This window comes from Oncorhynchus mykiss, chromosome 12 (genome assembly GCF_013265735.2).
Source record: "Oncorhynchus mykiss isolate Arlee chromosome 12, USDA_OmykA_1.1, whole genome shotgun sequence".
Taxonomy (NCBI): Eukaryota; Metazoa; Chordata; class Actinopteri; order Salmoniformes; family Salmonidae; genus Oncorhynchus; species Oncorhynchus mykiss.
In genome coordinates this window covers 5,875,717-5,888,396 of record NC_048576.1, presented here as the reverse complement: position 1 = coordinate 5,888,396, position 12,680 = coordinate 5,875,717, and the positions used below count along the sequence as shown (strand labels likewise).

The 12,680-nt window shown below is 46.5% G+C and overlaps 1 protein-coding gene across 16 annotated transcripts; it reads left to right on the top strand.

Annotated features, from left to right (window-relative positions):
• The first annotated feature begins 19 nt into the window (after window positions 1–19).
• On the top strand, window positions 20–9,180 carry rnf170 (ring finger protein 170). Of its 16 annotated transcripts, none has more exons than XM_036936770.1 (9): window positions 20–232; window positions 776–942; window positions 1,149–1,227; window positions 1,424–1,535; window positions 6,983–7,056; window positions 7,279–7,410; window positions 8,082–8,324; window positions 8,361–8,432; window positions 8,518–9,042. In XM_036936770.1, the coding sequence occupies exons 2-8, from the start codon at window positions 800–802 to the stop codon at window positions 8,385–8,387; spliced, it is 810 nt and encodes a 269-aa protein (XP_036792665.1). In that variant the 5' UTR covers window positions 20–232; window positions 776–799; the 3' UTR covers window positions 8,388–8,432; window positions 8,518–9,042. The 16 variants fall into 16 exon arrangements, 5 of the variants coding, with proteins under 5 accessions (XP_036792665.1, XP_036792664.1, XP_036792663.1 ...); XM_036936769.1 differs by having other exon boundaries at window positions 8,482–9,042; XM_036936768.1 differs by having other exon boundaries at window positions 8,469–9,042.
• Window positions 9,181–12,680: the final 3,500 nt, after the last annotated feature.

The following is a 12,680-nucleotide window of genomic DNA, read 5'->3' as shown; positions in this document are numbered from 1 at the left end:
AGAATACCTCTAAAGAAATCAAAATAATCATAAGCATATGTGAAGAACTACAAAAAAATATTGACTGATTTATTCCATGAAAATGTGAATAAATACATTAGGTTGAATTTAGAGCAGGCAGTAATTGGGACGCCATTTAGAGGAAGGCTGGAAAAAGACCTTTCTAAGAATGCGGAAGTGGAGCAGTCAATTCCAATTGATCTTTCTTATTGTACTTCAGTGCAATGGACAGGTAACCATAACCTTCAGCATACTGTTAACGTTTAGCCTAACCTTAATTATGACCAAAAAACACATTTTTCTTTTCAAATGTTGATTTTGTGGCTGTGCTTTCTAGTGGAAGCCCAATGGATAGGGTGATACATTTAGCTTGTAAACATGAACATACCTGACTTTATATAGCCCCTTTTCGTTCTTATTATCTGCATTGGCTATAGTTTAGCAGTACGACAGATATAGCCTAAGTCATATTTATCTATAAACTCTGGCTCTGCGTTCTGTAGCTAGCTAATAGTAACGGTTTTTAAAAAACGTATTTTATTTATTTATTTCACCTTTATTTAACCAGGTAGGCTAGTTGAGAACAAGTTCTCATTTTCAACTGCGACCTGGCCAAGATAAAGCAAAGCAGTGCGACACAAACAACAACACAGAGTTACACATAAACAAACATACAGTCAATAACACAATAGAAACGTTACCTCACTATAGCTAGCTAGATTGGGGGAGTTTGGGCTGGAAGTGACTCATATTTACTCTCTCTGTTCTAAACCAGTTCTATAGGATATGATTAAGTGGAATGGATGGAAACAATGAATGTGGCGAGGTGGACTATTTGCTGCAAGATGAAGACTCACTCATAGAAGGAGTCAGCAACCCGGTCTTGTTTGTGGTCATTCTCAGTGTCACGTTCCTGTGTGGACTGGTAACTCTGCTCTGCAGGTCTAGTAATTGTTGACATTCTTATGGGAATAAATGGTGTTGTGATGTTTATTTTGTAACCAATTATTTAAAAAAAAGTGAATTACTTAAATCAAACATGTATTTTGTTTTCAACTGATATACCAATGAATGTTGTAGTTGGCGTGTTTCCAATATCTGAACCTAAATGTTTTTTATTTATTTATTCTACACATCTCTACCTGCAGAAATGAGCAGCATAACATCCACCCAGAGAACCAGGAACATGTCCGTGCCGTCCGGCAACAGCTACAGTCCGAATCTCAGGTGTGAACATCTGCCTCTGTAACGGTTCCTTTGTACTTTCTGGGTCATGTTCATTAGGCACCAAATGGAAGACAATGTACTGATACAAAGAGGGACTATCCGGACTAGTTTAATCCATTTCAAAACGTTTTTATATTGTGTGTGTATCATACCATGAAAGTATCATACCACATCCCTGGCTTTCTCTGTCCCTCAGGAAGCTGAACCAGCTGAACCCAGGCGACAGTTCTATACAGACATGTCCTGTCCAGTGTGTCTACAGCAGGCCGTGCTGCCTGTGGAAACCAACTGTGGCCACCTCTTCTGTGGTAAGTTTGGCTGTCGCACTCGACTGATTGAAACAAGGAATCAGAACCAGGGTCCATAGCAGAGTATGTGAGCGGAGCGAGGAGGGGAGCGCGCCCAATTTGACTGGAGCGAGATTTCCAAAGGCTGGAGGTAGGCCTCTTCACCCGCTCCAGTTTTACTCCAGTAGCGCTCACTTCAGGAACTCTTTACTTTACTGACTTTGTCACAGTGGGGAAATGTTGTTGCAGTGTCATGTACACGTTTAAAGTGGCGTTTAAATAACTAAACAAAATTGACAATACAACTTTCATAACAGTTACATACCAATAAAAAGAGACTAGCCTGCTGGTCTTACTGGGTCTATAGGAACATTAGCCTGCTGGTCTTACTGGGTCTATAGGAACATTAGTCTGCTGGTCTTACTGAGTCTATAGGAACATTAGCCTGCTGGTCTTACTGGGTCGATAGGAACATTAGCCTGCTGGCCTTACTGAGTCTATAGGAACATTAGTCTGCTGGCCTTACTGAGTCTATAGGAACATTAGTCTGCTGGTCTTACTGAGTCTATAGGAACATTAGCCTGCTGGTCTTACTGAGTCTATAGGAACATTAGTCTGCTGGTCTTACTGAGTCTATAGGAACATTAGCCTGCTGGTCTTACTGAGTCTATAGGAACATTAGTCTGCTAGTCTTACTGAGTCTATAGGAACATTAGACTGCTGGTCTTACTGGGTCTATAGGAACATTAGCCTGCTGGTCTTACTAAGTCTATAGGAACATTAGTCTGCTGGTCTTACTGAGTCTATAGGAACATTAGCCTGCTGGTCTTACTGGGTCAATAGGAACATTAGCCTGCTGGCCTTACTGGGTCAATAGGAACATTAGCCTGCTGGTCTTACTGAGTCTATAGGAACATTAGCCTGCTGGTCTTACTGGGTCTATAGGAACATTAGCCTGCTGGTCTTACTGGGTCAATAGGAACATTAGCCTGCTGGTCTTACTGGGTCAATAGGAACATTAGCCTGCTGGTCTTACTGAGTCTATAGGAACATTAGCCTGCTGGTCTTACTGGGTCTATAGGAACATTAGCCTGCTGGTCTTACTGGGTCTATAGGAACATTAGCCTGCTGGTCTTACTGAGTCTATAGGAACATTAGTCTGCTGGTCTTACTGAGTCTATAGGAACATTAGCCTGCTGGTCTTACTGAGTCTATAGGAACATTAGCCTGCTGGTCTTACTGAGTCTATAGGAACATTAGTCTGCTGGTCTTACTGAGTCTATAGGAACATTAGACTGCTGGCCTTACTGGGTCTATAGGAACATTAGCCTGCTGGTCTTACTGAGTCTATAGGAACATTAGTCTGCTGGTCTTACTGAGTCTATAGGAACATTAGCCTGCTGGTCTTACTGAGTCTATAGGAACATTAGCCTGCTGGTCTTACTGAGTCTATAGGAACATTAGTCTGCTGGTCTTACTGGGTCTATAGGAACATTAGCCTGCTGGTCTTACTGGGTCTATAGGAACATTAGCCTGCTGGTCTTACTGAGTCTATAGGAACATTAGCCTGCTGGTCTTACTGAGTCTATAGGAACATTAGACTGCTGGTCTTACTGAGTCTATAGGAACATTAGCCTGCTGGTCTTACTGAGTCTATAGGAACATTAGCCTGCTGGTCTTACTGAGTCTATAGGAACATTAGCCTGCTGGTCTTACTGGGTCTATAGGAACATTAGCCTGCTGGTCTTACTGGGTCTATAGGAACATTAGCCTGCTGGTCTTACTGAGTCTATAGGAACATTAGCCTGCTGGTCTTACTGAGTCTATAGGAACATTAGCCTGCTGGCCTTACTGGGTCTATAGGAACATTAGCCTGCTGGTCTTACTGGGTCTATAGGAACATTAGCCTGCTGGTCTTACTGGGTCTATAGGAACATTAGACTGCTGGCCTTACTGGGTCTATAGGAACATTAGCCTGCTGGTCTTACTGGGTCTATAGGAACATTAGCCTGCTGGTCTTACTGGGTCTATAGGAACATTAGCCTGCTGGTCTTACTGGGTCTATAGGAACATTAGCCTGCTGGTCTTACTGGGTCTATAGGAACATTAGCCTGCTGGTCTTACTGAGTCTATAGGAACATTATACTGCTGGTCTTACTGGGTCTATAGGAACATTAGCCTGCTGGTCTTACTGAGTCTATAGGAACATTAGCCTGCTGGCCTTACTGGGTCTATAGGAACATTAGCCTGCTGGTCTTACTGGGTCTATAGGAACATTAGCCTGCTGGTCTTACTGAGTCTATAGGAACATTAGCCTGCTGGTCTTACTGAGTCTATAGGAACATTAGACTGCTGGTCTTACTGAGTCTATAGGAACATTAGCCTGCTGGTCTTACTGAGTCTATAGGAACATTAGCCTGCTGGTCTTACTGAGTCTATAGGAACATTAGCCTGCTGGTCTTACTGGGTCTATAGGAACATTAGCCTGCTGGTCTTACTGGGTCTATAGGAACATTAGCCTGCTGGTCTTACTGAGTCTATAGGAACATTAGCCTGCTGGTCTTACTGAGTCTATAGGAACATTAGCCTGCTGGCCTTACTGGGTCTATAGGAACATTAGCCTGCTGGTCTTACTGGGTCTATAGGAACATTAGCCTGCTGGTCTTACTGGGTCTATAGGAACATTAGACTGCTGGCCTTACTGGGTCTATAGGAACATTAGCCTGCTGGTCTTACTGGGTCTATAGGAACATTAGCCTGCTGGTCTTACTGGGTCTATAGGAACATTAGCCTGCTGGTCTTACTGGGTCTATAGGAACATTAGCCTGCTGGTCTTACTGGGTCTATAGGAACATTAGCCTGCTGGTCTTACTGAGTCTATAGGAACATTATACTGCTGGTCTTACTGGGTCTATAGGAACATTAGCCTGCTGGTCTTACTGAGTCTATAGGAACATTAGCCTGCTGGTCTTACTGGGTCTATAGGAACATTAACCTGCTGGCCTTTATTTTATTTCACCTTTATTTAACCAGGCAAGTCAGTTAAGAACAAATTCTTATTTTCAATGACGGCCTAGGAACAGTGGGGTTAACTGCCTGTTCAGGGGCAGAACGACAGATTTGTACCTTGTCAGCTCAGGGGTTTTGAACTTGCAACCTTCCGGTTACTAGTCCAACACTCTAACCACTAGGCTACCCTGCCGCCCCGCCTTACTGAGTCTATAGGAACATTAGCCTGCTGGCCTTACTGAGTCTATAGGAACATTAACCTGCTGGCCTTACCGGGTCGATAGGAACATACGCCCAAGCTATTTAGGAGGGATATCACACCTGGCACAAATTATTTTCTAGTTGTGTTTTTCCTGCTGAGGGGTGCCCTATACCTGCGCCCAGAGGGGAGTAGTTCAAAGTCTTTGAACACTGATGCTGTACCCACTTTAAGTTACAGTTTTACTGTGAACACTGAGGCTGTACCTGCTTTAAGTTACAGTTTTACTGTGAACACTGAGGCTGTACCTGCTTTAAGTTACAGTTTTACTGTGAACACTGAGGCTGTACCTGCTTTAAGTTACAGTTTTAACAGTGGACGAGTAGGCTACTGTGGCTTTTTGATCATAATGTAGGCCTACCAGAGTGGCCTGCAATCAAAAACAATGGATAAATGTATCCCATAACATTTTACCATGGAAATAGCTGTTCTTTCATTCATCCTCCCATGAGTGACACTGAGCCAATCACGGCGCAACTAGAGAAAATTACTCTGTTTTCGCTGGCTGCCCCTCCTCCACCACAGAAAGCACTGAGCTACGCTCAAATCAAATCAAATGTATTTATATAGCCCTTCGTACATCAGCTGATATCTCAAAGTGCTGTACAGAAACCCAGCCTAAAACCCCAAACAGCAAGCAATGCAGGTGTAGAAGCACGGTGGCTAGGAAAAACTCCCTAGAAAGGCCAAAACCTAGGAAGAAACCTAGAGAGGAAACAGGCTATGTGGGGTGGCCAGTCCTCTTCTGGCTGTGCCGGGTGGAGATTATAACAGAACATGGCCAAGATGTTCAAATGTTCATAAATGACCAGCATGGTCGAATAATAATAAGGCAGAACAGTTTAAACTGGAGCAGCAGCACGGACAGGTGGACTGGGGACAGCAAGGAGTCATCATGTCAGGTATTCCTGGGGCATGGTCCTAGGGCTCAGGTCCTCCGAGAGGGAGAAAGAAAGAGAGAATTAGAGAGAGCATATGTGGGATGGCCAGTCCTCTTTTGGCTGTGCCGGTTGGAGATTATAACAGAACATGGCCAAGATGTTCAAATGTTCATAAATGACCAGCATGGTCGAATAATAATAAGGCAGAACAGTTGAAACTGGAGCAGCAGCACGGCCAGGTGGACTGGGGACAGCAAGGAGTCATCATGTCAGGTAGTCCTGGGGCAAGGTCCTAGGGCTCAGGTCCTCCGAGAGAGAGAGAGAAAGAAGGACAGAATTAGAGAACGCACACTTAGATTCACACAGGACACCGAATAGGACAGGAGAAGTACTCCAGATATAACAAACTGACCCTAGCCCCCCGACACATAAACTACTGCAGCATAAATACTAGAGGCTGAGACAGGATGGGTCAGGAGACACTGTGGCCCCATCCGAGGACACCCCCGGACAGGGCCAAACAGGAAGGATATAACCTCACCTACTTTGCCAAAGCACAGCCCCCACACCACTAGAGGGCTATCTTCAACCACCAACTTACCATCCTGAGACAAGGCCGAGTATAGCCCACAAAGACCTCCGCCACGGCACAACCCAAGGGGGGGGGGGGGGGGGGGGGGGGTGCCAACCCAGACAGGATGACCACATCAGTGAATCAACCCACTCAGGTGACGCACCCCCTCCAGGGCCGGCATGAGAGAGCACCAGAGGTTGGAAAGGACGTGGACCGCAGTGTGCAAGCAGAGCTCCATGAGCAAGGGGTTTCTGACCTCTCAACTCTGCTCACATACTCTAGGCCAGGCCTCTCCAACCCTGTTCCTGGAGAGCTACCATCATGTAGGTTTTAACTCTAACCCTGTTCCTGGAGAGATACCATCCTGTAGGTTTTAACTCCAACCGTGTTCCTGGAGAGATACCATCCTGTAGGTTTTCACTCCAACCCTGTTCCTGGAGAGATACCATCCTGTAGGTTTTCACTCCAACCCTGTTCCTGGAGAGATACCATCCTGTAGGTTTTAACTCCAACCCTAATCTAGCACACCTGATTCTAATAATTAGCTGGTTGATAACCTGAACCAGGTTAGTTACAGCTGGGGTTGAAAGGAAAACCTACAGGAGGGTAACTCTCCGGGGACATGGTTGAACAGCTCTGCTCTAGGCCATACGAACAAGGAATTAGAACCAGGCCAACTATTGAATGATTAAGCTATTGGATAGATCCATCTGGATTTGATCAAGTTTTCCTTTATTTCTTGTAGGTTCTTGTATAATTGCGTATTGGAGATATGGGACATGGTTCGGTGCAATCAATTGTCCCATCTGCAGACAAATGGTGAGACTAAATGCTGCCTCCAACTTTCCCTACTTTCAACACATGTATTATCACACACACTTAGTAATACAATTGATCCACACATTGTTGAAAACAAAACAGTACCTTTTTCTATTCTTTTGTGTTTCTCTTTTGGATGCTGAAATAAAAAAAAATAGCAGTTCCAACAGATGGGTTGTAGCGCAGTTGTTCTCACCAAACATTTCTCTCCTATGTGAACAGGTGACCCTGTTGTTCCCGCTCTTCCACGAGCAAGTGTCCCCTCAGCAGGTACAGGATGGAACGGTTGAACCGCTTCTCATCCTCCGGGATCTCGGCGACTACAACCGCAGGTTCTCCGGACAACCCAGATCTGTGAGTTTAATTTGTCACGTTGAGTATTTTCTCTCATGCACTTAGAGAGAATTGTTATCACTGGATAGACTGAGAGAGAGTCTATACCAAATTGCAAACTGATTTCTTGAAATGTTATTCATTAAATTAAAATCATAGTTACTCACTCCCCATTCTGTGCCGTGATGTCATAATTAACCATTACTACGGTTACGGTAGCCTGGTCCCAGATATGTTTTACCATCTCACTAAACTGTATTTACGTGCCAATGACCATAGGAGTTGGCAAGACAGCACAAACAGATCTGGGACCAGGCTAGGTAATGATCATAGGAGTTGACAAGACAGCACAAACAGATCTGGGACCAGGCTAGGTAATGATCATAGGAGTTGGCAAGACTGCACAAACAGATCTGGGACCAGGCTAGGTTATGACCATAGGAGTTAGCAAGACTGCACCAACAGATCTGGGACCAGGCTAGGTAATGACCATAGGAGTTGACAAGACAGCACAAACAGATCTGGGACCAGGCTTAGTAATGATTATAGTAGTGGACAAGACAGCACAGACAGATCTGGGACCAGGCTAGGTAATGATCATAGTAGTGGACAAGACAGCACAAACATCTGGGACCAGGCTATATGTTACTACTTAAACACATGTTTAACTCCACTGCTCTCCCTGCTCTCAGCTGATGGACCGGCTGCGTGACGTCCCCACGTTGCTACGCCACCTCTTCAGGGAGATGTTCTCCGTAGGGGGCCTGTTCTGGATGTTCCGGATCCGTGTCCTGCTGTGTCTGATCGGGGCTCTGACCTACCTGATCTCCCCTCTGGACTTCATCCCCGAGGCTCTGTTCGGTCTGCTAGGCTTCCTGGATGACTTCTTCATCATCTTGCTTCTGTTCATCTATATCTCTATCATGTATAGAGAGGTGGTGACCCAGAGACTGGCAGGGTGATGGAGAGAGGTGGTGACCCAGAGACTGGCAGGGTGATGGAGAGAGGTGGTGACCCAGAGACTGGCAGGGTGATGAAGAGAGGTGGTGACCCAGAGACTGGCAGGGTGATGGAGAGAGGTGGTGAAGAGAGGTGGTGACCCAGAGACTGGCAGGGTGATGGAGAGAGGTGGTGACCCAGAGACTGGCAGGGTGATGAAGAGAGGTGGTGAAGAGAGGTGGTGACCCAGAGACTGGCAGGGTGATGGAGAGAGGTGGTGACCCAGAGACTAGCAGGGTGATGGAGAGAGGTGGTGGACCCAGAGACTGGCAGGGTGATGAAGAGAGGTGGTGACCCAGAGACTGGCAGGGTGATGAAGAGAGTTGGTGACCCAGAGACTAGCAGGGTGATGAAGAGAGGTGGTGACCCAGAGACTGGCTGGGTGATGAAGAGAGGTGGTGACCCAGAGACTGGCAGGGTGATGAAGAGAGGTGGTGACCCAGAGACTGGCAGGGTGATGGAGAGAGGTGGTGACCCAGAGACTGGCAGGGTGATGAAGAGAGTTGGTGACCCAGAGACTAGCAGGGTGATGAAGAGAGGTGGTGGACCCAGAGACTGGCAGGGTGATGAAGAGAGGTGGTGGACCCAGAGACTGGCAGGGTGATGAAGAGTGTTGGTGACCCAGAGACTGGCAGGGTGATGGAGAGAGGTGATGAAGAGAGGTGGTGACTCAGAGACTGGCAGGGTGATGAAGAGGGGTGGTGACCCAGAGACTGGCAGGGTGATGGGGGGAGGTGGTGACCCAGAGACTGGCAGGGTGATGGAGAGAGGTGGTGGACCCAGAGACTGGCAGGGTGATGAAGAGAGGTGGTGACCCAGAGACTGGCAGGGTGATGAAGAGAGGTGGTGGACCCCCATTCAATTCAAACTTCATTGTCCGCTCGACTGCACAGAAATTGATTGTTCAGGACTATATTAGACACAATGCCAGGACCCGTGTCCTATAATCGATTAGTTTCAGGTCAAAGGCCCTCGGTGAGGAGGGTGCTCTGTCTCTGTTTCTTTGGACTGGGAGTTCCACCATGCAAAAGAGTGGGGACTAGTTAATGTGTCTGCTGGCATCAAAAGGTCAATGATTGAGAGTCCTAAAGTTAATATTCAGACAAGTCATAATGTCTGCTTGTTTTATCAGTTGAGATGTAATCTTTTGAATCTGAAAGTGTGTGTGTGTGTTTTTTAAATGATTTGTATTATTATTTTAGGAATTGGCTAGTTACCAAGCTGCTGCTGGATTCCATCTAGTCTTTGTATAAATACCCTGTAGCATGACTGTGGCATGTAAAAAGAGACTGTTATCTCATCATCTTATGTGTAAGGATTAATAATGTGAAATAATATTTATTATTATTATTATTATTATTATTATTAATGAGGAAAGAAAACCGTGGACTTATGTTAACAAAAATAATGACATTTGTTACAGATTAAAATGATTGCGTCTATTTTAGTTTAAGGGCTAGACTTCAAGAAATGTAAAAAAAAAAAAAAATTTTTAAACGCTACAACCCACATTCCTATTGAGTTCCAACCCCAGACTCCCCCCCCCTGGCATTCCTATTGAGTTCCAACCACAGACTCCCCCCCCCCTGGCATTCCTATTGAGTTCCAACCCCAGACTCCCCCCCCCCCCCCTGGCATTCCTATTGAGTTCCAACCCCAGACTCCCCCCCCCCCTGGCATTCCTATTGAGTTCCAACCCCAGACTCCCCCCCTGGCATTCCTATTGAGTTCCAACCCCAGACTCCCCCCCCCCCCCCCCCCCTGGCATTCCTATTGAGTTCCAGCCCCAGACTCCCCCCCCCTGGCATTCCTATTGAGTTCCAACCCCAGACCCCCCCCCCGGCATTCCTATTGCGTTCCAACCCCAGACCCCCCCTGGCATTCCTATTGAGTTCCAACCCCAGACCCCCCCCCCCCGGCATTCCTATTGCGTTCCAACCCCAGACCCCCCCCGGCATTCCTATTGCGTTCCAACCCCAGACTCCCCCCCCCCCCCTGGCATTCCTATTGAGTTCCAACCGCAGACCCCCCCCCCCCCCCCCGGCATTCCTATTGCGTTCCAACCCCAGACCCCCCCCCCGGCATTCCTATTGCGTTCCAACCCCAGACCCCCCCTGGCATTCCTATTGAGTTCCAACCCCAGACCCCTCCCCTGGCATTCCTATTGAGTTCCAACCCCAGACCCCCCCCCCCCACATTCCTATTTAGTTCCAACCCCAGACCCCCCCCCACATTCCTATTGAGTTCCAACCAGACCCCCCCCCCCCCCACATTCCTATTGAGCTCCAACCCCAGACCCCCCCCGACATTCCTATTGATTTCCAACCCCAGACCCCCTCCGACATTCCTATTGATTTCCAACCCCAGACCCCCCCCCCACATTCCTATTGAGCTCCAACCCCAGACCCCCCCCCGACATTCCTATTGATTTCCAACCCCAGACCCCCTCCGACATTCCTATTGATTTCCAACCCCAGACCCCCTCCCCTGACATTCCTATTGATTTCCGACCCCCTCCCCCGACATTCCTATTGAGTTCCAACCCCAGACCCCCCCTACATCATATTGTTTCAACCCCAGACCCCCACCCCACAAAAACACATACCTCATGTCATTGGATTTCAAGTTAATAAACTCAGCAAAAAAAATGTTGTCTCACTGTCAAATGCGTTTATTTTCATCAAACTTGTGTAAATATTTGTATGAACATAAAAAGATTCAACAACTGAGACATAAACTGAACAAGTTCCACAGACATGTGACTAACAGAAATGGAATAATGTGTCCCTGAACAAAGGGGGGGGTCAAAATCAAAAGTAACAGTCAGTATCTGGTGTGGCCACCAGCTGCATTACGTACTGCAGTGCCTCTCCTCCTCATGGACTGCACCAGATTTGCCAGTTCTTACTGTGAGATGTTACCTCACTCTTCCACCAAGGCACCTGCAGGTTCCCGGACATTTCTGGGGGGAATGGCCCAAGCCCTCACCCTCTGATCCAACAGCTCTCAGATGTGCTCAATGGGATTGGGATCCGGGCTCTTCACTGGCCAGGCACAACACTGACAATCCTGTCTTGCAGGAAATCACGCACAGAACGTGATTTTTGCCAGTCCTGTCTGGTCCAGCGATGTTGTTGCCGGTGATGTCTGGTGAGAACCTGCCTTACAACAGGCCTACAAGCCCTCAGTCCAGCCTCTCTCAGCCTATTGCGGACAGTCTGAGCACTGATGGAGGGATTGTTTACTCCCTCCATCAGGTACAGAATGGCAACAACTGCCATCCTGTACCTGTCCCGCAGGTATGATGTTTGGATGTACCGATCCTGTGCAGGTATTGTTACACTTGGTCTGCCACTGCGAGGACGATCAGTTGTCCGTCCTGTCTCCCTGTAGGCGTCTCACAGTTGGGACATTGCAATTTATTTCCCTGGCCACATCTGCAGTCCAGATGCCTCCTTGCAGCATGCCTACGGCACATGCACGCCAATGAGCAGTGACCCTGGGCATCTTCCTTTGGTGTTATCGTCTTAACGACCGTTCCGCAGGTGCATGTTCATTAATTGTTTATGGTTCATTGAACAAGCATGTTTAAACCTTTTACAATGAAGATCTGTGAAGTCATTTTGTATTTTTACGAATTATCTTTGAAAGACACGGTCCTGAAAAAGGAATGTTTATATATTTGTTTTGCTGAGTTTGTTTGTGGCCCTGGGCAAACCTCGGGTTCATGGTTGACGTGAGAAGTTCTGGCAGAGAGATAAAACTAGTGTCTGGGCATTTGTCCTGACATATTTAATTATGAATTAGGTTGAACAATGGTTCATGAGGATTCTAGCCTGGGGTACCAGTCTGTTTCTGCCTTGTTGTTTGGCATGACAATGCGTGGCATGAAGGCACGAATAGATCTTGTACCAGGCTATGAGTTTACTGGTTCTTATGAAATGGCACTAGTGATGTTACTGTCAGAATAAAGAACCATAAATGATGAGGTAACTGTTTACAATTTCCACTGACATTGATAGTTCAGCAAGTCAAATGTTATTTGTCCCCTGAAAGATATAAAAATAAAAAATAAAGTGAAATAGTAATGAGGAATAAAAACGCAAATGAATAACGAATAACGATGAGTAAAAATAACATGGCTATATACAGTGAGTACCAGGTAATAACATGGCTATATACAGGGAGTACCAGGTAATAACATGGCTAAATACATGAACTACCAGGTAATAACATGGTTATATACAGGGAGGTAATAACATGGCTATATACAGGGAGTACCGGGTAATAAC

Excerpts from the sequence above, each read along its gene's own strand:
- rnf170 (XM_036936770.1), top strand. The coding sequence starts at position 800 with ATGGATGGAAACAATGAATGTGGCGAGGTGGACTATTTGCTGCAAGAT. Across the intron at positions 1,536-6,982 it reads CTGTGGCCACCTCTTCTGTG|GTTCTTGTATAATTGCGTAT; the intron begins GTAAGTTTGGCT and ends TATTTCTTGTAG. Across the intron at positions 8,325-8,360 it reads TCTCTATCATGTATAGAGAG|GTGGTGACCCAGAGACTGGC; the intron begins GTGGTGACCCAG and ends TGATGGAGAGAG.